General features: G+C 42.2%; 1 protein-coding gene across 1 annotated transcript in view; it reads left to right on the top strand.

The window, feature by feature from the left end:
- Cfap251 (cilia and flagella associated protein 251) overlaps positions 1-25,809 on the top strand; it is a 91,611-nt gene that overhangs the window by 20,758 nt on the left and 45,044 nt on the right. Inside the window, exons 6-10 of the mRNA XM_041648821.1 lie at positions 2,164-2,275; positions 2,548-2,628; positions 7,329-7,406; positions 8,931-8,981; positions 23,835-24,043. Of these exons, the coding sequence (XP_041504755.1) occupies positions 2,164-2,275; positions 2,548-2,628; positions 7,329-7,406; positions 8,931-8,981; positions 23,835-24,043 (531 nt within the window). The remainder of the gene's footprint in view (positions 1-2,163; positions 2,276-2,547; positions 2,629-7,328; positions 7,407-8,930; positions 8,982-23,834; positions 24,044-25,809) is intronic.

Here is a 25,809-nt window from a genome sequence, read left to right as displayed (position 1 = left end):
CACATATCGTACACAGATATGCTTGTAGGCAAAACAGCCATACACATAAAAACAAAAAAAATAATTAAAGGAGAATGTTTTAATCCTGTCTCTTAGCAATTGCATTTTAAAACATATCTATCAATCCATTTACTGAGGAGGCAGGCACAGGTGTGCCATGTCTCAAGCGTGGCGGTCAGAGGACTTGTGGGTTCTCTCCTTCTGCCGTGCAAGTCCCTGGGATCAAACTGAGGTCATCTGGTTTGATGGTCAGCATCCCCCCCCCCAAGTCTGTTGGGAGGCAGAGCATGGTGCCCAGGAAGTCAGAGAGCACTGGAACACAGCAGCTTACCTCACTCTACGCTAGCCAGGAAGCACACAGGAAGGGGCTGGGACACGACCTCAGTGACTACTTCCTGAAACAAGGCCACTTCCTAGTCTCCCTCACCCTGTGTGTGTGTGTGTGTGTGTTGGGGGGTTCATATGTTAGTGGCCAAAGATTGACTTTGGGGAGCTATCGTCTACTACTCTTATATTCACTGACACCGGGTCTCAGTTGAACCCAGAGTTTGCCAATTTGACTAGTTTAGTGAGCCAACTTGTTCTGGGGATCCTTGTCTCTTCTTTCCCAGCCCTGGATTAATAGGTGGGCCACCACACCCACCCAGTGTTTATGTGCACGTTCCGGAGAGCAGAACTCTGGTCTTCCTGCTTGCAATGGAAGTGGTTAAGCGCTGAGCCATCTCCCCAGTACGACATTCCAGTTTCTACCATCAGCCCTCATGCTATGAAGAGCATAAAGCCTTCAGGATTCAGTCTCTGCCCCAAAGTCTATCAGCTGACATCCAAGGGCTCTGTGGACACTGCAGATTCAAACCTTACAGCATCCTTCCTGTCCGACAAAAGGGCCCTGCATAGAATCAGCACCGGGAGCGACTGAGGGCCGGAGCCCTGCATCAAATCAGCACCGGGAATAAGCGACTGAGGGCCGGAATGCTCCTGAAGAGAGAACAGAGCACACGTACCCCAATGCTCCAGTTAGGCCTGTTCTTACTGTTGAGGAAAGTTCTAGCAGTGTACAACTGGGCACCAGAAAGCACACAGTGAGGGTTGGCATTCGGTCACAGTGTTACACAGTCGTCACCTGTACCTTGTTCCAAAGCAGTCTAACCATCCCCATTCCCTGGGAGCATTGACTTCTCCCCTACCCCTACACCCGGGCAGTTGCCAGTCTGTTTCCTCTCTGTGGGCACGTGCATGCGAGCTTTGGTGTCTGGCTTCCTGCACTAGAGTCACGTTCTCAGGGTGTGTCTGTGTTGTGGCAGGTGTCAGTGCGTCTTTTCTCCTTGCGAAGAATGCATAATGATGATGCTTTGCTCATACATTAGTAGTGAATAAAAATGAATCAATTCAGCTGTGCCTACTAGCTCATAGCTGTAATCCCAGCACTCAAGAGGATCATAATTTTGAGGTCAGCCTGGGCTACAGAGCAAGCCCCTGTCTAAAAAGCGAGATGACCTAGCCTTTAAGAGGCTGGCTGCTCGTGCAGAGTTAAGTTCTTAGCATCCATGTCTGGCAGGTCACCTGCTTGTAACTCCAGCTTCATGGGATCCAATGCCTTCTTCTGGCTTCCACAAACCATTCATGTACATATATCTGTACACACATACACATAATTTTAAAAATAGAATAAATATTTAAAAAAGAATAAATTGCCGGGTGGTGGTGGCACTCAGGTGTACAGAGGAATTCCAGGAATACACAGAGGAACTCTGTGTCTCAAAAAACAAAACAAAACAAAACAATACAAGGACTGGAGAGATGATTCGGTTCAGAGGTTAAGAGCATTTATTGCTCTTCTAGAGGTACTGAGTTCAATTCTCAGCAACCACATGGTGGCTCACAATCATCTATAATGGGATCTGATGCCTTCTTCTGGCCTGCAGGCAAACATGTAGATAGAACACTGTATACATAATAAATAAAATAAATCTTAAAAATATATGTAAATAAAATCAAATTATTTGGACACAAATGTTAAGTAGACATGAACATTCCTTTGCCTAGAGAGATCATACTTTGTTATGTTTGTGGAAGCTTTGGGCTGAGTTCAGCCCTGTCGCAGCCTCGCTGGGAAGCCAGGCATCCCTCAGCAAGGGCTGCCCCCTCTGTCCTGTTTTTCAGAATCCCAGTGCACACCATATTTGACAGCTGTCCAGAAGGTAATGGCATAAGGTCGATAGCCATCACCCATGACGCCAAGCTTCTGGCTACCATCTCTGATGCCGAAATCCAGGTAACGTGGCCTTTGGGTGGACATCTCTGAGCTGGCCAACACTGCCAGATGTCTTTGCAGCCACCTCCACACGGGCCACCTGGGGTGTGTGTGTAGTGTGTGTGTTTCTAGGCTAAGCAGGCTTCACAGTGCGGAGTGGGGGGGGGGGCATGCTTAGGACTTGACTGTTCCTTTCCTCAGTTACCCAGGCCTCAGGTAGGGTTTCCATAGCTGTAGGCTTCTCCTTGCACCCCCAGCGGCCTCAGAAGTCCCTCACTGTGCTTTCCTTGCAGAAAGTGTGCATCTGGAAGTGGACCTTGGCAGTGGAGACGCCCGCATGCACCCTTGAGCTTCCCAAAGAGTATGGTTTCCAGGTGCGTTGAGTTTGACCCTGTGATTGCTGGCCTGTGCTTACACCGAGGCTGCTCCGTGGGGGCTCTTTGTTAGTGGGGTTTCCTCCTGGAGCAGGAGGGCTTTGAATGACACTTTCCTAGCCTAGACCTCATTTTATCCTTCCTAATAATAGCTAATATGTTTGACACACTTGCCTCGTCCTAGATTCTGCTCAGTTCTTGCATTATCTCCCATAATCTACACAAACATGCCAGTGAAGTTACTGCTGCCTATGGACTACCACCATCAATTATTAAATACTCTATCTAAAGCCACCTGCCAGCAGCCTGCCTTATTCAGGGGCAGGTGCTCTGCTGTTTCGGACCTTGCAGAGAGTTGTTGAGATAAACGGATGGATACATTGTTGTCAGCTCGCCTAAGAAGGCCTGTCTAGGATGCCCTGAGCGCTGACGTCATGCCTCTGTGCCCCACGTCAGGGCCCTCTGCTTCTCATGTTCTCATTCTTCCTGGTTTAGAGGGGACTGGCTAGGTGCTACCTGGGTCACGCATCTGAAATGCAGAGTGTTGAGGAACTAACTCAGCGAGGCTCAGGTCCTCATGCAGTCACATGTCCAGCTGCCCCATTTCTACTAGCCTGTCAATCACTCAGGAAAATAAATGCTTCTATTTTTAAAATTTGCACTGATCCAACAGCCAGCCACATGTGACTATTTAGGCATGGGGTGTGTGTATGCGTGTGCATGTGTGTGTGTGAAGTGTGCATGTGTGTGTGTGAAGTGTGCATGTGTGGAGGCCGTTAGGATTTATGTCTGGGATTATCCTTCATTGCTCCTCTACCTTACTCACTGGGCCACGGTCCCTCAATCAAACCCAGAGCCAACTGATAAGATTAGTCCTGCTAGCCAGCTATCTGGGAATTCCCCCATCTCTGCCTTCTGAGGCTGGGATCACACAAGCAGGCCATCACGCTCATTCTACATTTACATAGGTTCTGGAGATCCCAGCTTCTGTCCTCGGGCTGTGTGGCAAGCACCTTTAACTGCAGACCTCTCCCTAGGTGCAACGTTTAGTTTTTGTTAATTGACGCCAGCCTAGGCATACCTGGGCAGTTGCCTCCATCACACTGGCCTGTGGGAAAGTGAGGCATTTTCTTCATTGTCAACTAATGTGGACGGGCTCAGCCCGCTGTGGGCAGTGCCATCCGTGGACAGGTGTGCCTGGGCTGTACCGAAAGCAGGCTATGCAGGCCACGAAGAACAAGCCAGTGACCAGCAATACCCTGGAGCCTCTGGGTCCTGCCTGTGTCTTCCTCCCACCCTACCCCCTTCACCCCCAGCCCTCCCCCACCCCCACTTCCCTCAGTCAAACCCTCCCCTCTCCCAGTTGCTTTTGGTCACTGTTGTATCACAGCAATGGAGAGCAGACTAGGACACCAGTCTCAGGCTTGGCATCTTTGAGACAGGTGCTGCCTATGTCCCCAGGTAGCCTTGAACACAAAGTGGCTTTGGGGCTTGGCCTCCACAGTGTGGATAGTAGGTGTGTGCTGCCACAGTTGGCTCCAGGTTTTTCAGTTTATTTCTGTGCAAAATGCCTTTAGTACTTTCCCCGCTGAGTCTGTAGATCACTTTGTGAAGTATTGTCATCTTAATTATATTGTTTTCCAATGCACAGCACACCAGGTGTCCCACTGTTTGTTTATGCCGTCTTCAGTTCTTTTTTGGGCAGTGCTTTGCAGTTTCGAGCGTACAAATCTTTTCACCTCCTGAGTTAAATTTATTCCTGCATATATATATATATATATATATATATATATATATATATATATTTTCCCCCTCTCTCTTTCTTGTGCTTTTAAAATTGGAATCGCTTCCTTAATTCCCCTTTTCAGGTTGTTCACAGCTGCTGTGTAAAAACACAGCTGGATTCTGCCTCTTAGTTTTGTGTCCTGCAACTTTGCCAAATGCACTATTTAAATTTAAATTGATTGCAGTGAAATCAAATGACGGGTGGTTCTCCGGCTTTACTGGCCACGTTTAAAGTTCTCTCCAGCCGTGTGGGTCCTGTAGGCTACAGAATTTGATACATTCCACAACAGAGATCTCAGGCTGGTCAGGGACTGCTGCCATTCCTTCCTTCCCCACAGCCATTCCCACAGCTGACATATGTCACTGAGAGGATGGGGACATGAGGGTCAAACACTGGCCCGTCCTCACTCCCGCTCGTGTCCTTTGTCCCTTTAACTGCCCCATGAAAGGCTAGCTCACTAGACCTCTTGGTCTCCTCTGGCTATCTTCCCCTGGGGCCTCCACTCTGCCTCCCCTTAACCCGGAACCAGCACAGGGCAGATTACATCACTAGTCTCCAACCAGCTCCTGTGGGCCCCGTATCTCCTAACTTTTCCCCTTGGCCCTTGTCTTAGGGTTTTGTGTTTGTTTGATTGTTTTGTTGCTGTGAAGTGACACCATGACCACGGAAACTCTTGCAAAGAATACATTTAATTGAGATTGTGGCTTACAGTTTCAGAGGTGCAGTCCATTATCATCATGACAGTGAGCATGGTGGTGTGCAGACACACATGATGCTAGCTACATCTTGACCAGAAGACAACAGGAAGTTGACTGTCAGTCATGCTGAGGGAAACTTGAGCAAAAGAGATCTCAAAGCCTGCCCTCACGGTGACACACTTCCTCCAACAAGGCCACACCTTCTAATAGTGCCACACCCTTTAGGGTCCTTTTATTTCAAACCACCACGCTCTTTTTCACATAAAATATCTAGAAGGGAGCTAATAAAATGGCTGGGTAGGTAAAAGCAAACCTGAGGGCCTGAATTGAACCTCTGGAACTTACAACAGAGGGATCGATCCAACTCCTGAATGTAGTCTTTGGACCTCATTGTAAGGGCCTGCAGTCACACACATAAAAATATACATTTTTAAAAACCCTTCTAGAAGAGATCTCGCTACTTCTTTCCTCTATTTTGAATTTCACCTTAATATACCTTCCTTCCTGCCTCCCTTCCTTCCTTCCTTCCCCCCTCCCTCCCTTCCTCCCTCCTTCCTTCCTTCCTTCCTTTCTTTTTTTCTTTCTTTCAGACTGCCTTCCACCCTGGAAAGTTTTGGCTTCTTAATGTTTAATTTTTTAATCATTATTACCATGTGCATGTGTGTTTGGGGGAAGTCGCATGTGTAGAAATCATAAGGCAACTCTGGATTCAATCCACTCAATCCACCTCTGCGTAGGCTTCAGGGATTGAACTCGGGCTGTCAGGCTTGCGCAGCAAGCACAGGCATTTTTAGCTACTGAGCCATCTCGCCAGCCCTGTTTCTTTCACTCAGCTTACTTTGTGACACTGGTCACAGACATTTTTCTTTTTTCTTTCTCATTTTTGACTGGTATGCCTTGGATGTGTCAACTGCTTGTTTGTCCTGTTAGTGGGCATTTAGGGCTTTTCTTCCTCGTGACCAGTAAGAGCAGATGCTTCTAGGAAACAAGCCTTCCCTTCTCAGTCTTTATTTTATTATTTGGTTTTGAAGGCTAGTTCCCCTAAATGATGACCAATCTTGTAACCTTTAATCCCGGCACATGGGAGGCAGAGACAGGTGGATCTCTGTGAGTTCCAGGCCAGCCTGGTCTACATAGTGAGCCCCTGTCTCAGGGGAAAAGAAAAAGAAAAAAGAAACTAAAAGAAGCATAGCAATTATTTACAGTTCAGGAGATAACTCCCTTGGCAGAAAAGACACTTTAAATAGAGAGTACCCTTGTCTGAAGACTGGTTTTCAGCCGCGGGGAGGTCTGGTCCAAGCCTTCAGTCAGTCTGCATCACCCCAGGCCTGTGTGCTGCCCTGTGAGTCCAACACAGGCATTGGCCGTTCATATTTACACTGTAGGTAGGGTAGACGATTGGCAGGGAATAGGCCTGGAGGTGGGGGGAGTGGCGGGGATGGGGCAGAAGCAGCTTGCTTGGCCTCACAGTGTGCAAGGCCTCTCTGCCTCGGGCATCCCAGCTGGCAGCTCCTGCTCCCTACACAGGCTCCTGCTCCCTGCACAGCTCCTGCTCCCTGCACAGGCTCCTGCTCCCCGCACAGGCTCAAATCTTCCAGCCCGGGGTTTCTGTCCCATAACTGTGACCATTGTTTGGTTTCTGCATTTAGCGTTTGCCTCACTACAGTTTCTGTGGCGTCGATTTTTGGGAAGGGTGCCAACAACTCACGCCATACTGTCTTGGCAGCAATCGGAACTCCCTCCCGAAGCCTCGTATTCATTCCAAGATCTCTTGTGAGCCTGTCAGTCTCTGAAGTGTGCGCTCATCAGCCTTTGTCTGAAAAGGCACAGAATAAAGATGATTAGAGACGGGGCAGAGGCCGTTGTTCAAGGGTGGAGTGCAGTAGCTGTAGCACCCCGGGTTTAGTGCCCAGTGGGTGTGTGGGGGGTAGAATAGATGAATAGCTAAATGGTAGATGCAGCTTATTTTGTGCTTGTTACGGACGATGCCTTGTAATAAATGAACCTTGTAAAGGGAGCGCATCTTACACTCCTTCCTTAAAGCCAGTACTTAAATGCTCTTCTTCTTGTTTCCCAGGTTCCAAGTCTTTTTCATTTTTATGTCTATCCCTACTCAGTTATTTGTTTTCATTAAAATTAATATTTAATTGTAACAGCTGAAGCGGTGAGAAATAGGTTTATTTTCATGTAACACATCTTTATGCCTTATGTTTCAGAACTACCTCACCTTCAACCCCGCGAGCAACAGGGAGCTGGTGAGCAACAGCAAGACACAGGCCGTCTACTACTCCTGGGTGAGTTGAGCGAGGTGTGTCAGCTGTGGATGGAAACGACGCTTAGTTCCCGAATACAGATGTCCCATAGTGTAGTAACAGTGCTTCTCTTTAGGAAGCAATGAACATGTATTTAAACCTTTTTATTTAATTATGGTATTTATCTTAGTCTCATTGGAAATTAGCATATTAAATTAGAAGCAGATAATTAAACTTCATTTAATTTTTTAAGGTAATGAGGCAAATATTTATTTGACTATATCTAATAGGTCCGAAAGATGGGGGCTTGTTTGGTTTCGTTTGTTTGTTTGACACCTTGAACTCTATTCCAAATTTCAGAAAGGTTTTTTTTTTTTTTTTTTTTTTTTTGAGATAGGATTTCCTGTGTCACCCTGGCTGTCCTGGAACTCACTCTGTAGACCAGGCTATCCTCAGACTCAGAGATATACCTTCCTTTGTCTCCCAAGTGCCAGAATTAAAGGCACCTGGCTCAGAAAGTAAATTTTTTTAAAGTAAAAATAGTTTATTTATTATTTGACAATTTCATCCATGTAAATAATGCATCTTGGTCATATGCACCCCAGCTCCCTCTCCACCTGCCCTTGGGAATCCCCAACTCTTTTCTTCCCTTCCCTTCAGGAACCCTCAACTTCTCCATCCATTCCCCCTAAGTACCACAACATGTGCCCCCCCCCGCCCATTTAATGTCATTTGTTTATTATTTAATGAGATTAAAGAAACACACAAACAGCCACAGCAGAATACAGATGGACTTTGACTCAGCTCCTTACAGACCTGCCAGTCTACCTAAGTAGTCATGGCAGCAGTGCTCTTACCAGTGACCAAAGCGCTCCGTGCACTTGCCTGTGGCCCTGCACACCTCTAATCACAGCACTCCGGAGACAGGATCTCTGTGAGTTCAAGGCCCGCACAGTCTACAGAGTGAGTTCCAGGACAGCTAAGGCTACACAGAGAAACCCTGCTTCAAAAAAACAATCAAGCGAAAAAGAAGAAGCAACACAGTTTGGTTATCGAGTGTATGATTCCATTTATATGGAATGTTGGACTAGGTAAGTCCACAGAGACAGGTTTATATGGAACATTGGACTAGGGAAGTCCACAGAGACAGGTTTATGGCTGCCAAAGCGGAGCATCATACATGCCACTGACGTGGACACCTGAGGAAATGCACTTGCCTTAAAAAAACAGAAAGAAAGTAAACAAAGCAAAACCAAAGACTTGCTGAAAAGCTGCATGCCAGTGATATTTATTGCTTTGGGTGTTTATTTTCATTTTAAAGCCTCATTGATGTAGAGCTCAGATTTGCATTAACCACGACACAGAGGCACAATCATGCTGGCTTTTAAATAGATTTGTATTTCTTTTCAAATGTTTTTAACTCCTCCCCAGGTGACAGGTTTTCTTCCCGTAGGCGCTGCAGCCCTCTGATCCCATTTGGGTGCATTCGCCCTGGGTTAGTTAGCACGTTAGCCTGTCCTGGCAGCTTAGTCTTGAAATAGTAATGTCTTTTTCTGTGCTTTTCAGCGTGAAGAGAAGGGTATACTTGCTCACAGTGCCCCGATTTTAACAGAGAAAGTGAGTATCCCTGTTGCGTTTTCATGTCAGACACCGTGAAGGGGAAATGCAGATGTGCTGACTTGGTGGGTGTGGGCTTGCCTGGATCCTTTGTCCGTAATGAATCGTCTTGTTAAAAATAATAGAAGCCTTGTAAAAATAAAACAAAATATTACGGAAAAAGATGCTATTAGTGCGAGGAAATCCCGAGAGATGGGTAGATGTCGTAATGTGTGTGTGTCTATTGACAGAGAATGAGAGCTAAGGACGACAGAGAGTGTGCCAAAGGGAAGAAATGAGATGGGTGGGCTGGAGGAGAGAGTTTCCCTGGGCCCCGTCCCCAGGGCTGCAAACAAACGAGATCTCCTCGGAAAGGTCACTCTGTGTCTGTCTGCAGACTTTGTTCTTGTGCTCATGACTCCTGGCGGCCACGGCTCATAAAGTCCCTGGGAATAATGAGCTAGAAAGTAGTGGACCATTGCTGCTGAGGGAACCGAATAATGCTGTTGGTTTCTGTAAACTGGTGCCATGTCTCCAGCTGATGAGGGCATAACCATGTTCCGTGTAGGCTTCTGCTTTAAAGACACTTTTTAGATGTAACATGGAGGGTGTGATGGCTCTAACTCGGAAGACAGAGACAGGCAGATCTTTGTGTTCAAGACTAGCCTGATTATACATCCAGGACTGCACAGTGTCTCAGACAAAACTAAACAAACAAACAAACAAATCCCTGAGGGCTGAGGACGTAGCTCAGTTGGTAGAGTGCCTGTCCATCGTGTGTCTAGGAGGAGGGAACCTCAATTGAGAAAAATGCCTCTATAAAATCCAGCTATGAGGCATTTTCTTAATTAGTAATCGATGGGGGAAGGTCCAGTCCATTGTGAGTGGAACCATTCATGGGCTGCTGGTCCTGGGTTCTATAAGAAAGAAGAAAGAAGATTGAGCAAGCCATGAGAAGCAAGCCAGTGAGCAGCACCCTCTACGGCCTCTGCTTCAGCTCCTGCCTCCAGGTTCCTGCCCTGTTTGAGTTCCTGTCCTGACCTCCTTCAATGATGTGCTACAGTATGGAAGTGTAAGCCAAATAAACCCTCCCTCCCCAAGTTGCTCTGGTCAAAGTGTTCCATGACAGCAATAGAAGCCCTAACTAAGACACAGATCTAGCATCTTCTTGCAGAAGGCGATGGGCAGCAGATGTTGCTGTGGTATGGGATAGATTCTGAGTTTCCTTCCCTCCTTCTTCCCTCCACAAATCCACTGCAGGCTTCATCACAGCTCATTTCTTTTTCTCTATGTATCTTTAAAGATTTCTGTAGCATGGATAATAAAAACTCAGAGACAGATATTGGGGTTCAAGCTGAAGATCAGAAAAGCAAAACAGCCAAGCCACTAGAGAAGCCTTACCTCTACTAAGGCTGGGCAAATGCAGCCTGAGCCTTTGTCTCCTCCTGTCTTATAGTCCCCTCTAGTGCTGGGGTTAAAGGTGTGAGCTGCCACCATTTGGATCTGTTTCTGCATTGATCTTGTGTAGCCCAGGGTGGCCTTGAACTCACAGAGATCCATCTGCCTCTGTCTCCCAAATCCTGGGATTAAAGGTGTGTGACACCACTGCCCGGCCTCTAGTGGCTTAGTTTTACCTTCTGATCTTCAGGCAAACTTTACTTGTTAAAACGTGAATAAAATATCACCATATTTCCCCTTTGTGTCTAAAATTTAAAAAGAGTAACTAATATAAGAAAAACTATATACAGTAAGTAAAATAACTATATACATTATATACAGGCAATAAATATATCAACAATCTCTAATTCATTTGCATTTGACAAATTCAGAGAAAATACTCCGTATCTATCCTGCCTTGGTGAGTCCAAAGTCTTGTACCTAATTTACTTTCTATCTTAACTTGATTTCTGCATCTGGTAAAACAAGGAAAACTGTAACTCTCTAGTCTTCAACTCCTTCAGAGACTCACAAAGGAAAATTAACTGAGTAAGCAGGAAGTGCAAGCAAGTGACTTCCAAAAACTGTGAGAAACGACAGAAACAGCAGGCTACCTGGACAGTCACCCAGAGTTTCTCTGCAATGTTGAGGCATCCATCTTCAGCCTACAGGCCTAGAATATCTGACAGACTTTTCTATGAAACAGGGTTTTTGAAGGACTTGTCTGGTAAGGTTTGGCAGTCACTCTCTTCTGTGTCCTGCTTGTCCCATTAGGACAGCATACTGTCAGAAGTTGAGGCAAGGGCATTTTATTGCTCCATGACTTACTTTTGCCACAAAGAAAGCAAACTCCATATGAAATTTCTTTGCTGATCATCATCTCTGAAGTAGATTGGTGCTGTCAGGAGCAGATGTGTTGTATTGTCATAAAGAAAGAAAAAAGAACCTATGTTATTAAACATCTTAAATGCCATTTTCTGTAGATCTCTGAAGTGTTTGATGATGACCTGTCTGTTTAAAACATATCTCTGTTTGACCTTGAAAACATACCTAATGTGACTACAAGTTCAATTGTAATAGGTGACTAATTACTAACCTGCATTTCCTTATTATCCTAAACAATTGGTAATAATAACTTTCAAGGACTAGAAATTTACATTATACTGTTAAATGAGTTGTATAGGTACAATGCCTTGAACAAGATTAGAAATGTATGTACAGTCTATTTTAACAAAATTAGTCTCAAATTTGCATCAATATACAAAATTTGTATACAACACACAAAAGTCCAATCTAGTGTAACATATTTAAAACTAGTAGTTGTTTTTTAAAAGTAGATTCAATAATCTACCTTTTTATCTTATCATATCTTTATCCCCCTTTTCTCTTCTCAAGAATCTTGACTCTAATTTTCTTTGTTTAGCTTTTTTCCTGACCATTACCAATAACAACTTGTAACTAATCCCCTTAAACAATGACAAATCCATAGCCCATTGAACTACCAAAAACCATCTACCCCACCTTTTGGGAATGTGGGCATCATATTTTTAAATTTCTGCTGTCTGGAGGTGACAGTGTCTTTGGGGATCCTGAAAAGAAAATTTGGGGTCAATTGTCAAGTCCTGGAGAGGTAGCTTTATCACTTGTTGTCCAGTCTCTGCATAATGGGAAAATGCAGGACTTGTCTCAAGTCCTGGCTGGAGTAGTCTGTTAGACTAAATCATCTCAGCTAGCCACCTCAAAATTGTTCTGAGCAGTTTGTAGTCCAAAAGTAAATCTTTAGGTGGTTTTTTGCAGTTTAGTGATGTTATCTTAGTCCTGGAGGAATTATTGTTGTAGGGCTCCATATGGAGACTTCAAAGATCACCATTAGGTGTGCTCATGGTTCACTGCAGAAAACCGATAGAGACTAAAACTTGAAATCATGTACATGAAGGTTGATGAAACCTTTATCTAGAATTAGTTAGTACTCTATATGATCACTAATATCATGACAAAAAGTGTTTATATATATATATATTTATGATAAATCTCATACCTTAAGAAAAACTGTTAAAGAGTCAATATAAAACCAAAGATTTATGAGATTAGTGGTAATAAAGGAGTCCATAAATATTTGTTTTTCTTCTGTCCAATATCAAGTGGCTCTTCTGACTATGGCAGAGATTTTGGATTTCACTTTAATGAACATGTTTGGGTTTAGAGAAGGAGAGAGCCACACTCCAACTCCAAAGCCAGCTTTAATCTTTAGTTGGACTGGGACTACAAAAAGGATTATTTGCATTACATGTCTGTAGAAAACAACAGAAACAAACTTTTGGGAAGATTTATGAAATTTTATCCTGATGGAAATGTGATATACCAATAGACTAATTACTCCTTTTCTTGGGACACTTTTTCTGGATGATTTGTCCTTTTTCTTCAGATGTCTCATTTTGTCCAGTGATCTTCAGATTCTTTAGCTGGATACCTTTATTCTCCTCTAAAGGCAGAAACAAAACCCTTCCCCAGCTCTAATTTTGGGGAGATTTTCTTTTGGAAAGTTAAGATCAAATGAAAAACATTGTTAGTTTTATAGGTTAGTTCAGATTAAATGGCCATAGTTCTTAATGAACTGTCATCTTTTCTAATTAAAAGAAGTCTCTTGTTCAAATGTAATCTTTATCAATTTTGATAATATCCATAGCTTTTCTTCTCCAATAAAAACAAAAGCAAAACACCTTTCTCAACATGACACATGCCGTGGTTTCCATTCTGAGGTCAGTACATATTTAAAGTATATTGGCTGATTTAATTCTGTAGTTTTTTTCTATTATCCAATGTCTCTTCCCAGCTGTTGTTCCTTTCTCATTAGCATTTAGAAAATTCAAAGTTAATAAAGCGTTATGCGATCTATTTCTGGGGGTGCTGTGGGACAATGGTCTTGTACCCTGTCACTTGTATTATTTTAATAAAACACTGATTGACCTGTAGCCAAGCAGGAAGTAGAGGTGGGGTGGTGAGAACAGGGGAATTCTGGGAAGAGGAAAGACTCAGTCTGCAGTCGTCACCTAGACACAGAGGAAACAAGATGAGAATGCCTTGCTGATAAAAAGGTATTAAGCAATGTGGCTAACACAGACAAGAATTATGGACTAATTTAAGATGTAAGAATTAGTTAATAAGAAAGCCTGAGCTACTAGGCCAACCAGTTTATAATTATTGTAGACCTCTGTTTCTTTGGAACTAAATGGCTGCGGGACTGGGTGGGACGGAAACCTCAGTCAACATGGGGTTATTTATCATACCTTTCTGTTTATTTAACATATCCTTTAGAATTTTATTTGATCTTTCTATAACTGCCTGCCCTGTATGATTGTGTGTAATATGCTTTATATTATAATAAGCAAAAAAACTGTTTTATTTTCTTAGAGACTTATGCTTCTGGAGCATTATCTGTGTTTATTGGTACAGGTATACTTATGATGATCATAACTTCTAGCAAATATATGATTACCAAATCAGCCTTTTTCGAACTCAAAGCAGTTGTCCATTGAAAACCTGAATAGGTATCAATAGACGTACATATTTTAGTTTTCCAAATTCTACAAAATGGAACACATCCATCTGCCAGATTTCATCCCTTTAAGTACCCTTTGGGTTATTTCCTGCAGGTAGTACTGTTTAGTTGTATAAAGAACAAGTAGGACATTTCCTTATAATTTCTTTGGTTTATTGCTGCATGATGGAAAAAGTCTTTTTTTTAAAATCTTCGCTATTGATATGATGTTTTCTTATGAAATTCTGAGGCCTTCAGCACACTTCCAACCAATAATTGATTGATTTCTGCATTAACTTGTGCTAGAGAACCTGGCAGACATGTATGGGATAGGTTGTGATATATATATATGATGACTTCTATTCCTGATTGTATCTTGTAACTGAATAAATAGTGAAGTCAATTCTGTATCATCTGGTATAAATCTGGTCATTTCAATATGCAAAACAACTCTTTCTGCATATTGTGAATTGGTAACTATGTTGAGTGGTTCTTTAAAATCCTTTAGTGAAGATGGACACTAAAAAGAAATTCCACATTAGAGCTCAGAATTAAATATAATAAAGGGTTATTTATTTAGGGGTAGACTCACAGATCACACTCCTCTGCTCAAATGGGGAACAGCAACCGAATCCTGCAGCTGGAAGAGAGAGAGTGTGCTTTACATCAGCATAAATAGTATAAGAGACCATGCCCAAGTGGGCAGGTAACTTAAAGGCTGAAGGATTTTCTACAGCACCTCTCCCTTTTGTTTAAATACAAAACTTCTATGCCTAATACAAAATTATATATAATAAGAACAAATATCAAGTATAAAAATTAGAATTACAACCAGCATAAACAATATCAAGTAAGAAACATGTGATAAATGTTTCAACAATTATCCAATCCTAAGGAGTCTAAGTGTTGTATTATAAATAACTTGGCCGAGTCATGAGAGGAAAGTAACTGTGACTATCTAGTCTTCAACCCCATTGAAGATCTGAGAAGGGAAATAATATTGTTTGAGTAATCAGGAAGTGCAATCAAGTAACTTCAAAAATATGCAACAAATGACAGAGACAGCTGGCTATCTGGGAAATCACCCAAAGTCTCGTTTGCAACATTGGAGCAACCAACTTTGGCTAAGGCCTAGAGTAACTGACAGACCATTTTCAGAGGCAGGAAAATTTTCAAAACCGTCTTATCCTGTCTTAGCAAGATTTGACTCTCTTTTTTCTTGTATCCTGCTTGTCCTGTCCAGACAGCATACATTTTGTCAGTGGTTGATATATGGGCAGTTCCTTGCCCAAAGGCCATTTTTGACAAGAAAAAAACAAGCTCCAAGTGGAGTGTCTTCAGTGCTCAATGTTCTCTCAGGAATAGATCAGTGCTACCAGGAACAATTGTGTATCACATCAACAGAACCCTAAGTTATTTAGATGCCACATACTACAGCTCTTTGAAGTGGTTGAAGATTACCTATCTATGCAAAATACAGTCTCTAGGTGTTTAAAGAACCTGATTTATATGCACTCTTAGCTTTGGTCTTTGATCATTTATAGAAGTCTGCCAGAATATACATTTCCTACTTCTTATTTGAATTTTTGATTCATCCTCCATGTTTGTTCTATCATCCAGAACAGTATGTTTTTTTATAGAAGGATCTAGATTTTTTAATTTTCCTGGTGAGACATGTCCTTCACAGTGACTGGAAATGACCGCACCACTTTTGACTTAGGGGCCTGTGAGAGGTCCCCCAAGGAGTTTCTTGATGGTATTGGGTTGCCTTGTCTGTCTTTTGTTGATCTGCATTCATTGGTCCGATGTTGGCCTTTGCCATACTTTCTACATAATCCAGAAGGTAGATACCTTTTATTTTTGCCATTCCCAGAGGAGACATTATTTCTATAAATTCCTTGTCTACAATTCCCTCCCAGATGTCCTATTCTATCACAATTAAAATATTTGGCATTTTGATGTTTCCTCATGCCTTTGAAAAAATGCTTCTCCTACCCGAGATTCAGTATTATAGTCAAATATCTCAATATTCATTGTATGCAGGATCCATTCATTCATTGGTACTGATCTAACCTTTAACGGCCCAAGTATCTTTTTGTATTCTAAGTTGGCATTTTCAAAAGCCAGAGATTCAATAAGTACTCATCTAGAATCTGGGTCTGTTACTCCTATTTGTACAGCCTTATTTAATCTTGTAAAAATCACTAAAGGGTGTTCTCTGGCCCTTTTAACCCTGGTATATGATTCAATTCGTTTTCCTGGTCACAAATCCTGTCCCAAGCATTTAAGGCTGCTTTGTGGCACAGGGACAAGATTTGTTCATTGAAAAGAGCTTGAGCCTGTGGGTCAGTATAAGTGCCCTCGCCAAGAATTTGATCTTGGGAAGTCTCAAGTCCTTTTGCTTTCCCCTGTTGTTCTAAAATTTTTGCCTCTTCTCACAAATAACCTTTACACAGCAGTTGGAGCCCATCTTCCAGGGCTGCTGAAACTAATTGAAGCCAGTTGTGTGGAGTAGCCTTATTGCTAGACCCCAATGTCTTTACCATCTCCCTAACAAATGCGAAATGCAAGCTGTAAGTTACAATTTCTTGCTTAATTTCTTTTAAATCATTCATTCCTAAACGTGTCCATCAACCTTCTTTGGATCCTTTTGGGCATTTAGAACTTGATGCTTTGTCAGAGTTGATTTCAGGGTAGGAAGTTAAAACCCTGGGTAAATCATCTCTGACAGCTACTGGTAATGTTAAATCCTGTCCTTGTATCTTCTTTCCCTGCTCATCAGCTCCAATAATTTCCTCAACCATTTCAAATCTTTTTAGTACTGTCTTTTATAAAGCCAGAATCTCCTGACCTGTATATATTTCTAGTGATTTCATTGAGGCACCTAATCTCTGGTCCTCATTCTGCACATGTGATTCCAAGGTCTGAAGTTTTTCCTTTAAAGATAACATCTTATCCTTGGACATTATTTGGATAGTGTGCAGATTGCCTTCCTGGAGAGATACTCTATCTGCTAACTTATCCTAACTTTTTAACAAATTTTGATTTTCATATATTCAACAGTATGAATTCTTTCAGATAATTTCTCAGCACCCATTGACATGGATTGAATTTTGTTTGTCAAATTGAGGTTATCCTTTTCAATAGTATTAATTTTTCAGGTAACTTTTGATTTTCTATGGTATTAATCCTGTCAGCTAGCTGTTCATTTTTAGTCTGTAAAGACTGTATCATTTCCAAAAGTGACTCATTCTTAGCTCTGTTATCAAACCATTTTCTAAAGGACATAATATCATTGACAGAAGTTTCTGCTTTGCCTGGTCCCACAGCTGTTCAATCCCAAAGAAATACATTAATTATAAAGTGGTTGGCCTACTAGCTCAGGCTTCTTATTAACTTTTGTATCTTACATCTTAACCCATAATTCTTGTCTGTGTTAGCCACATAGCTTGGTACCTTTATTAGTGAGGCAGTCTCATCTTGCTTTCTCTGCATCTGGGTCACTACTGCAGACTGAGTCTTTACTCTTCCCAGAACTCTCCTGTTCTTGTTGCCCTCCCTCTACTTCCTGCCTGGTCATCCAGCCTATACTTCCTGCCTGGCTACTGGCCAATCAACTTTTTATTAATAATAATACAAGTAACAGGATAAAAGATCATTGTCCTAAAGCATAATATACAGAAATAAACTGAGTCCCAATATCCAATAAATGGATGTATCACAATAGCCATATAAGCCTTGCAGTACAATCCACAGTATCAGCAAAAAGATTATTAAAATTTTGCATGCAAATGTTTTCTGCCATTATATAGCTTTCAAGTTTATTGATTTATTAATTAATCAAATAGTTACCAGTGTTATGAGATCCAGTGTAATAGGTGTTTTAGGTGTAATAATCTTTATTGTCCAGCCGGAACTGCAGTTGCAGAGTGGCAACCAGTGGTACAACCAGTGGCAGCATGAACATTCCTGTGCAGCTTTGGCCTTCTGCCTTGGTGCTGGTCAAATACTGACAAGTATGCTTTGCTTGACAAACCAAAAGCAATCAAATCAACTCCATACACGGAGCAAGGAGCCCAGAACTCACGAACAGGGAGCACAAACTGAAAGCTGCACATGTTGCTGTCCAACAGGGAATGCAGCAGTGGTGGGAAAAATGTGCATGAGCTTGGGAAATTTCCAAGTCACTACGCACTTAGCTCTGCTGTGGCTGGGGTTTTACAAAAAGAAAAACAAACAAGCCAGGCAGGCAGGGATGGGAGACTTTCTGGGCCGTGGACTGTTTGGGGTTTTTGGACCAGTCCTCCTGGTATTTGGGGAGTTGGGATGCACCATGTTGGGTGTCAGATGAAGATGGATGCTAAAAAGAAATCCCTCACTAGCTCAGAATTGAGTATAATAAAGGGTTATTTGCTTAGGGGTAGACTCACAGATCACAGTCCTCTGCTCAAATGGGGAATAGCAACTGAATCCCGCAGCCAGAAGAGAGAGGGAGCATGTGCTTTACATTGGCATTTATAGTATAAGAGGCCATGCCCAAGTGGGCGGGTAACTTAAAGGCTACTGGCAGAAGGATTTCCTACAGCACGTTAATACCATGAGAATAGCATATAATTCTGATTTTTGGACAGAATCATAAGGGTTTTGTTCTGCTTAAATTTTCTGATTTGTAATCTGCCTTTCCTGATTTATTTATAACAGTATAGAATGTTGGGATTCCAATTGTTAGTGTGTCCTGTACAATGTGAGGAAGTTAATTCTGTTTATACATTGAACTTTTTTGCTTTTGGGATAGTTGTTGTTAATCTCTTCCAAAAAATTACTACAAGCTCTTTGCCAGGGGTCACTTTCTTACCATAATTTCATCATTTTCATCATTAGTAAAAGGTAGTATAATTTCTGTTGGGTCTGTTTCTGCTAATTGATAAAGTCTCAATTTTCCTTTTAGAATTAACTCAGAGACCTTTTCCACATAAGTTTTTAATTTTTTACTTGCTTTATGTGGTAAAATTTCCAACCTAAGATAATATATTCATTCTACATTAAAATTCCTGTAGGGAAATGTTTGGAGGATAATATCACCAGAATGCTGTTAAGATTCAAATCCATATGATCCACATGTGCCTTCTGTAATTTCTCTTCAAAATCAATACTCTCTACGCTTCAGTTGAAAATTCCCTGGGACTATTTAAGTCCTTGTCACCATCTAAGGTTTTGTTTAAATTAATCAGGTCATCAGGACCTATCCCTATAGTGGGCTGTAGATTGAAAATCTCTCTTAGCAATCTTTGGAAGTCATTAAGAGTCTTCAATCAATCTCTTCTAATTTGTACTTTTGGGGGCCTAATTTTTTGTAAACCTATTTTATAGCCAAAATAATTAATAGAATCTCCTCTTTGTACTTTTTCAGGAACAATTTGTAATCTTCCAAAAGGCAAAATTTTTCTTTACTTCTTCAAACATTCTTTCTAAAGTATCTACATTTGAATCAGATAGCAAAATGCTGCCCATGTAATAGTAAACTATAGATTCAGGAAATTTCTTAAATATCATTTCCATGGCTGACTTACAAAATATTGTATAGGTTGGGGCTATTTATCATGCCCTGTGGGAGAATCTTCCATTGCTATCTTTTAGCAGTCTGAGAATTATTATAAGTAGGCACTGTGAAGGCAATTTTTCTCTGTCTTTTTCTTGTAAAGGTCTAATGAGGAAGTAATCTTTTAGATCAATGCCCATAAGGGCCATCCTTTAGGCAATAGAGAGGGCAAAGGAATGCCAGACTGTAGAGAGCCTATTGGCTGAATCACCTTATTAACAGCTCTTAGATCTGTCACCATTCTCCATTTTCCAGATTTCATTTTAACAGCAAATATAGGAGCATTCCAAGGGCTAGTTGATTGATTCTTCAATATGGTAAGCATCTAGTTCCTCCTGTACCTGCTGTTCTAAAGCCTTCTGTTTCTCTATTGTTAAAGGTCATTGCTTGCTCATACAGGTTTGTCTATCAACCATTTAAAGGTAAAGCTGTTGGTGCCTTTGAAATATCAGCGGCTGTTGTGCCCTGTTTTTGTATAACCCGGAATGGTTGGTGACTATTCTTTATAATATCTTATAATATTTTTCCCAGAAATATATGTTAATTTATGATTTGTTTCTAAGATTGGGGAAATGTTAATCTGAGTATTCCATTGCTGTAACAAGTTATGTCTCCATAAATTCTTTGCTATATTAGCTACATATGGTTTTAATATTTCTCTCTGACCCTCTGGCCCTATACATTCAACCTATCTCAAGCTCTGCTTTACCTGAGATAAAGTTCTGATCCCTAAAGACTGAACATTTGCATCCTGAGCCGGACGATGGTGGCGCACGCCTTTAATCCCAGCACTTGGGAGGCAGAGGCAGGTGGATCTCTGTGAGTTCGAGACCAGCCTGGTCTACAGAGCTAGTTCCAGGACAGGCTCCAAAGCCACAGAGAAACCCTGTCTCGAAAAAAAAAAAACATTTGCATCCTGAAGAGGCCAATTTGTGTGCCAAAATTCTGATGAAATTATTGTTACATCCACACCTGTGTCTACCAGAACTTCAATGACAATGTCATTTATTTGTATTTTTAATTTTGGTCTTTGTTCATTTATAAATGTTTGCCAAAATACTTGTTTTACGGTTTCTTCTGAATTTTTTGTTCTCTCTTCTATAGCTTCTCTATTATCCAGAGCAGTATGGTTGCACACAATATGCATTAGGTTCCTTAATTGCTCATGGAAGGAGTTTCCTCTATGATGGCAGGAAATGACTGAACCAGATTTGGCATAGGGACCTGCAGGAGGTCCCACATGGAGTTTCCTGAGGCAAAGGATTACCATGAATATTCCTCATTGACCTATATTCATTAGTCCAATTCCTGCCTTTGTCACACTTTCCACATAATCCAGAAGGGAGAGGCATTTGAATGGATTATTCTTTGAAAAAAACATTGTTCCTAGGAATGCCCTGTCTAAAATACCTTTTAGAATGTCACAGTTTTAAAATCACCTCTCCTATTCATGCCTCAGCATGTTCACGAGATTCAATATTAATTGTATCTCGGATCAATTCCTCCAGAGGTGCTGACCGTGCCTTTAACGGCCTAATTTTCCTTTTGCATAAAGAACTAACATTTTCAAAAGCCGGAGATTCAATTATTATTTGTCTAACTTCTGAATTTGCTATCGTTCTATTTACTGCTGAAGTCGATCTTTGTAAGAAATCTGCAAAGGCTTTCTTTGGCCCATGTATGTTTTTAGTAAATGACTCAATTTTCTTTACTATTTCTCCAGTTCTGTCCCAAGCTGCTGTGTGTCATAAATCCAGGGTGTGGTCATCACATACAGCATATATATATATTATGCATATATATGCATAGTAGCATAATCTCCTTCTCCAAGAATTTGATCTTGGGAGGTTTCCCTACTTCTAGTTTTACTCCATTGTTCAATAATCTTAGCCTCTTCTCTGAACCAGGTACTCCATTATAATTGTGGACCAGGCTCTAAAACACCTTTAACAAATTCTTCTATCCAGTATAATTCTATTACAAACTGACCAGAAGTTTAACATTAGCTTCACAAAAGGTGAATGCATGCCATATTGCTTCCTTGAATCTACTTAAATCTAACATTGGCACAGGAGTCCAGTTAGCTGTAACAGAGCCTCTGCCATTTGGCAATTCTTGTAAGGTTACTGGATATATTAAAGTTGGTTGTCTGAAAGCCTCAGGCTGTTCTTCTCTATTTTTATAATGCAGTGCTGTAATTGGCTCTCCATTAAATTCCTCTGTCTGGATTTGAATATCTCTGTGACCTGTGATCTGTTTTTCTAAGGCCTGTATCTTAGCACTCAGATTAACCAACTTTTTTTAGTGATAAGACAAAAATGATAAAGTGATAATGTTTACAATTGGCATTATATAAATCCCATCTATTAGATATTCTCTATCTGATTGTTCTATTTTCAAACTGTCTAGCATATTATCATTTTATCCCTCTCCATTGTAATGGTTTTTCCCATTTTTTAATGTGGGAAAAACGCTCTCTTTTTAACTAATTCCTCCCTTTAAGAATTCCCAATTGTTTTACGAAATCTACTGACAATGTTGATGAAGATGTGAGGCTGATCGCCACTGCATAGAACAGTAAAAGCCTGACCAGATTTCATGGCAGCTACCTAGTTTGGCAGCAGCCCAAGAAGGGGGTGTTCAGGGAGAGCCCACAATGCACGCTGGAGAAAGAGAGCTGGCTGTCAGAAAAATACACAGGGGTCTGTCTGGAAAAAGCACATGTGTTGAGGGGGCTGCCTGAAAGCCAGAACAGAAGAATCCCAAACTCACCCAGAGGCTTAGGGACAAAAGAAAAGAAAGCCTAGCCGGGTGGGGCTGGAACCCCACATGCAGCCCTGGCCTGTGCTGATGGCTTTTTCGTGAATTTGCACCCCAAACATTGGGTACTAATATAGCACAAGTAATAGAAACCCAGAGTCAGATACTGGGGTTCAAGCTGAAGATCAGAAAAGCAAAACAGCCAAGCCACTATAAAGAAGTCTTACTCTACCAAGGCTGGGCGACTGCAGCCTGAGCCTTTGTCTCTTCCTGTCCTTCCCTCTAGTGCTGGAATTAAAGGTGTGTCTCAGAGTGGCCTTGAACTCACAGAGGTCCGGCTGCCTTTGTCTCTCAAATCCTGGGATTAAAGGTGTGTGACGCCACTGCTTGACCTCTAGTGGCTTAGTTTTATTTACCCTCCGATTGTCAGGAAAGCTTTATTTATCAAAACATAAATAGAAACCGGGCGGTGGTGGCGCACGCCTTTAATCCCAGCACTTGGGAGGCAGAGGCAGGCGGATCTTTGTGAGTTCGAGGCCAGCCTGGTCTACAAGAGCTAGTTCCAGGACAGGAACCAAAAAGCTACGGAGAAACCCTGTCTCGAAAATCAAAAAAAAAAAAACATAAATAGAATATCACTATCGATTTTATTTTAAAATTAAGCATGTGCATGTGTGGAGGGTGGGGGTTGTGTGCCTGGGAGTGTTGGCGCCTTTGGAATCCAAGGTATCAGTTTCCCCAGAGCTGGACTCACAGGAGGCTGTGAGCTGTCCAGCATGGGTGTTGGGAACTGAACTCAGGTCCCCTGGAAGAGCAGTATGTGCTCCTACCCTCTGAGCCATCTCTCCAGCCCTCCTTCCATATTTTCTCTCTGAAACATTGTATAAGAAAGACAGGGCTAAATGCCTTGTTTATCTAACAAAGCATACATTGAATAGGTGGTCTTACCAAAGTATTTTTTTTTGTTGTTTTTTTTTGTTTTTTTTTTTTTGGTTTTTCAAGGCAGGGTTTCTATGTGGTTTTGGAGCCTGTCCTGGAACTATCTCTTGTAGACCAGGCTGGTCTCGAACTCACAGAGATCCGCCTGCCTCTGCCTCTCGAGTGCTGGGATTAAAGGCGTGCGCCACCACCGCCCGGCTCTTACCAAAGTATTCTTATGCTAAGGGCCAGAAGAGTTTCTTCTGCTAAGACAATACCTTGCAGTCAAAGGACATCAGGTATAATTACTTTGTATTTTTCACCCAGAGCATGCTTCTGTTCATGACAGACTATGTATTTAACAGCCTCCACAAGAGAAGCTGGGCAGGTAGGAGCAGCAATCAGCCATTTTTGGGTCATGTTTCACCGTGTATGTGAGCACAGCCCATAACCTTCAGCGAACCTGCAGAAGGTCCGGAGCTAGTTAGCCACGGGTTCAGTCATTTCTTTTTCGTCTCACTGTATTTTCATCCTGATGTTATAAAACGCCGCACTGATACATGTAACTCAGAACCTGCAGTTTATAAGTAACACTAACTTACAACCTGTCTTTGAAACACAGACGTTCAACAAACTCGTGGGAAAATTTAGCCAGTCTGTCTTTCACTTGAAGTTAGCACAAATACTTTCGGCCACGAAGGAAGGGAAGCTTGTTGTCTGGGATATACACTACCCCCCATCTTCCTCCGTGTCGGCCTTTCCCTTCATCAAGCCTCGAAAACTGGTCCATTTACAGAAGGAAGGCATCACCGTCCTCACCACAGTCGACAAGTAAGGAGCCAATTGGAGGAGATCCTGGTGTGATCCCGCATGTATTGTAGACCTCTGGTTTATGTACACATGTATTTGTAATTAAAATATAATTGCATCATCTTCCCACTAACCCCTCCTATGTACCCCCTTGCCCTTTTCCCAATTCATGAACTGTTTTCTAAAATTGTTGCCACATATTAAATATATAAAATATACAACACATACACACACACACACATATATTCCTAAATAATTAGCTGCAACCTACACAGTCCATACAGTGTTGCTTGTATGCATATGATTTCAGGGTTGAACACTTGGGATTAGACAGCCAGTTGGGGGCTTCTTCCCTGGGGGAAGACTATTCTCCCAGCTCTCTCCTTAAGTGTCCGAGTTCTCTGTTAGACCCTTTGTGTATACATCATCATAGATGCACACTGCTTCCAGGGAGAGTTGTAGCTACCTAGAGTATTGGTTGTCTCTCAGCAGAAGAAATGAGCACTTGAGGTTCAGCATAGAAATGGGTTCCTTTTTGTTTTGTTTTTGAGACAGGGTTTCTCTGTCTACAGCCCTGGCTGTCCTAGAACTCTCTCTGTAGACTCATAGTTTGAGGCTGGCCTCAAGCTCACAGAGATCCACCTGCCTTTGCCTCCCGAGTGCTGGGATTAAAGGCAAATGCCACCACCATCCCCAGGAACAGGTTCTTGCTTGCTACATGCACTAACAGGATTTTATTTTATTATGATTTCTTCCTTACTATTTTTTATAGGGTCTCATTGAGTAACCCTGGCTAGCTTGGAATTCACTGTGTAGACTATGCTGTCCTGGAACTCACAAGGTCTGCTTTCTTTTGCCTCTTCCCCCTGAAGAGCTGGAACTAAAGGCATGCACCACCACTCCCGGCCCCTAATGAGACTTTTAAAAATCTCACGGGCACACATTATGTTTAAAAATCTTCTGTGTTAGGACACGAGAAATGACTCCTTTTCTTCTGTGCTAATGAAACATGTTTCAGAGCCCCAAATTTCATGCTTTAAATGTCAGAAAATACCTCAAGGGGCTCGAGAGTGTAGTAATGGGAGCGGCGGGGCTGCGTCCCCAGCACCCCGGCCGCCTGCTAGCTTATGCCCCAAAATAATTACACGGACACTGTATTCTTTTAAACACTGCTTGGCCCATTATATCTAGCCCCTTCTCGGCTAACTCTCGCACCTGGACTAACCCATTTCTAATAAGGTGTGTAGCACCCCAAGGTGCGCTTACCGGGAAGATTCTAGCCTATGTCCATCCTGGGTTGGAGCTTCATCGAGAGTGCCTCAGAGAGCAGAGATATCGAGTCTGCCCGGGAGAGGGGAGCATGGCGTCTCTGAGCTCACTTCCTCTTCCTCCCAGCATTCTGTTCTGTTTACTCCACCCACCTATGTTCTAACCTATCAGGGCAAGCAGTTTCTTTATTTAATTAACCAATGACCTTCCTCTATCACGAGAGGGGCTCAGCCATTAAGAGCACTTGCTGCTCTTGCTGGAGACCTGAGTTTGGTTCTCCAGGGGACCCAACACCCTGTCGGTCTGAGTGCAGTCCCTGGAACCTGTAGAGGGGGAGGTGAGAAGTTGTCCTTGGTCTGCACACTTGTGACTCTTCACTCAGCCCCCAGTCATTTCATGAGGACTACATGTCCGCTCCTTAGCACACGGGGAGCCCTAGGTAAAAAGCAGCTATCTTTAGTGTGTTAGAGAAGTTCCCGGAAGTGTGAGAAAATTTCTTTAGGACAAGAACCTGCCCT

This window comes from Microtus oregoni, unplaced genomic scaffold (assembly GCF_018167655.1).
Source record: "Microtus oregoni isolate MIOR12 unplaced genomic scaffold, Mior012 000003F_ref0000135, whole genome shotgun sequence".
Classification (NCBI taxonomy): domain Eukaryota; kingdom Metazoa; phylum Chordata; class Mammalia; order Rodentia; family Cricetidae; genus Microtus; species Microtus oregoni.
This window is presented reverse-complemented; position numbering and strand designations above follow the sequence as displayed.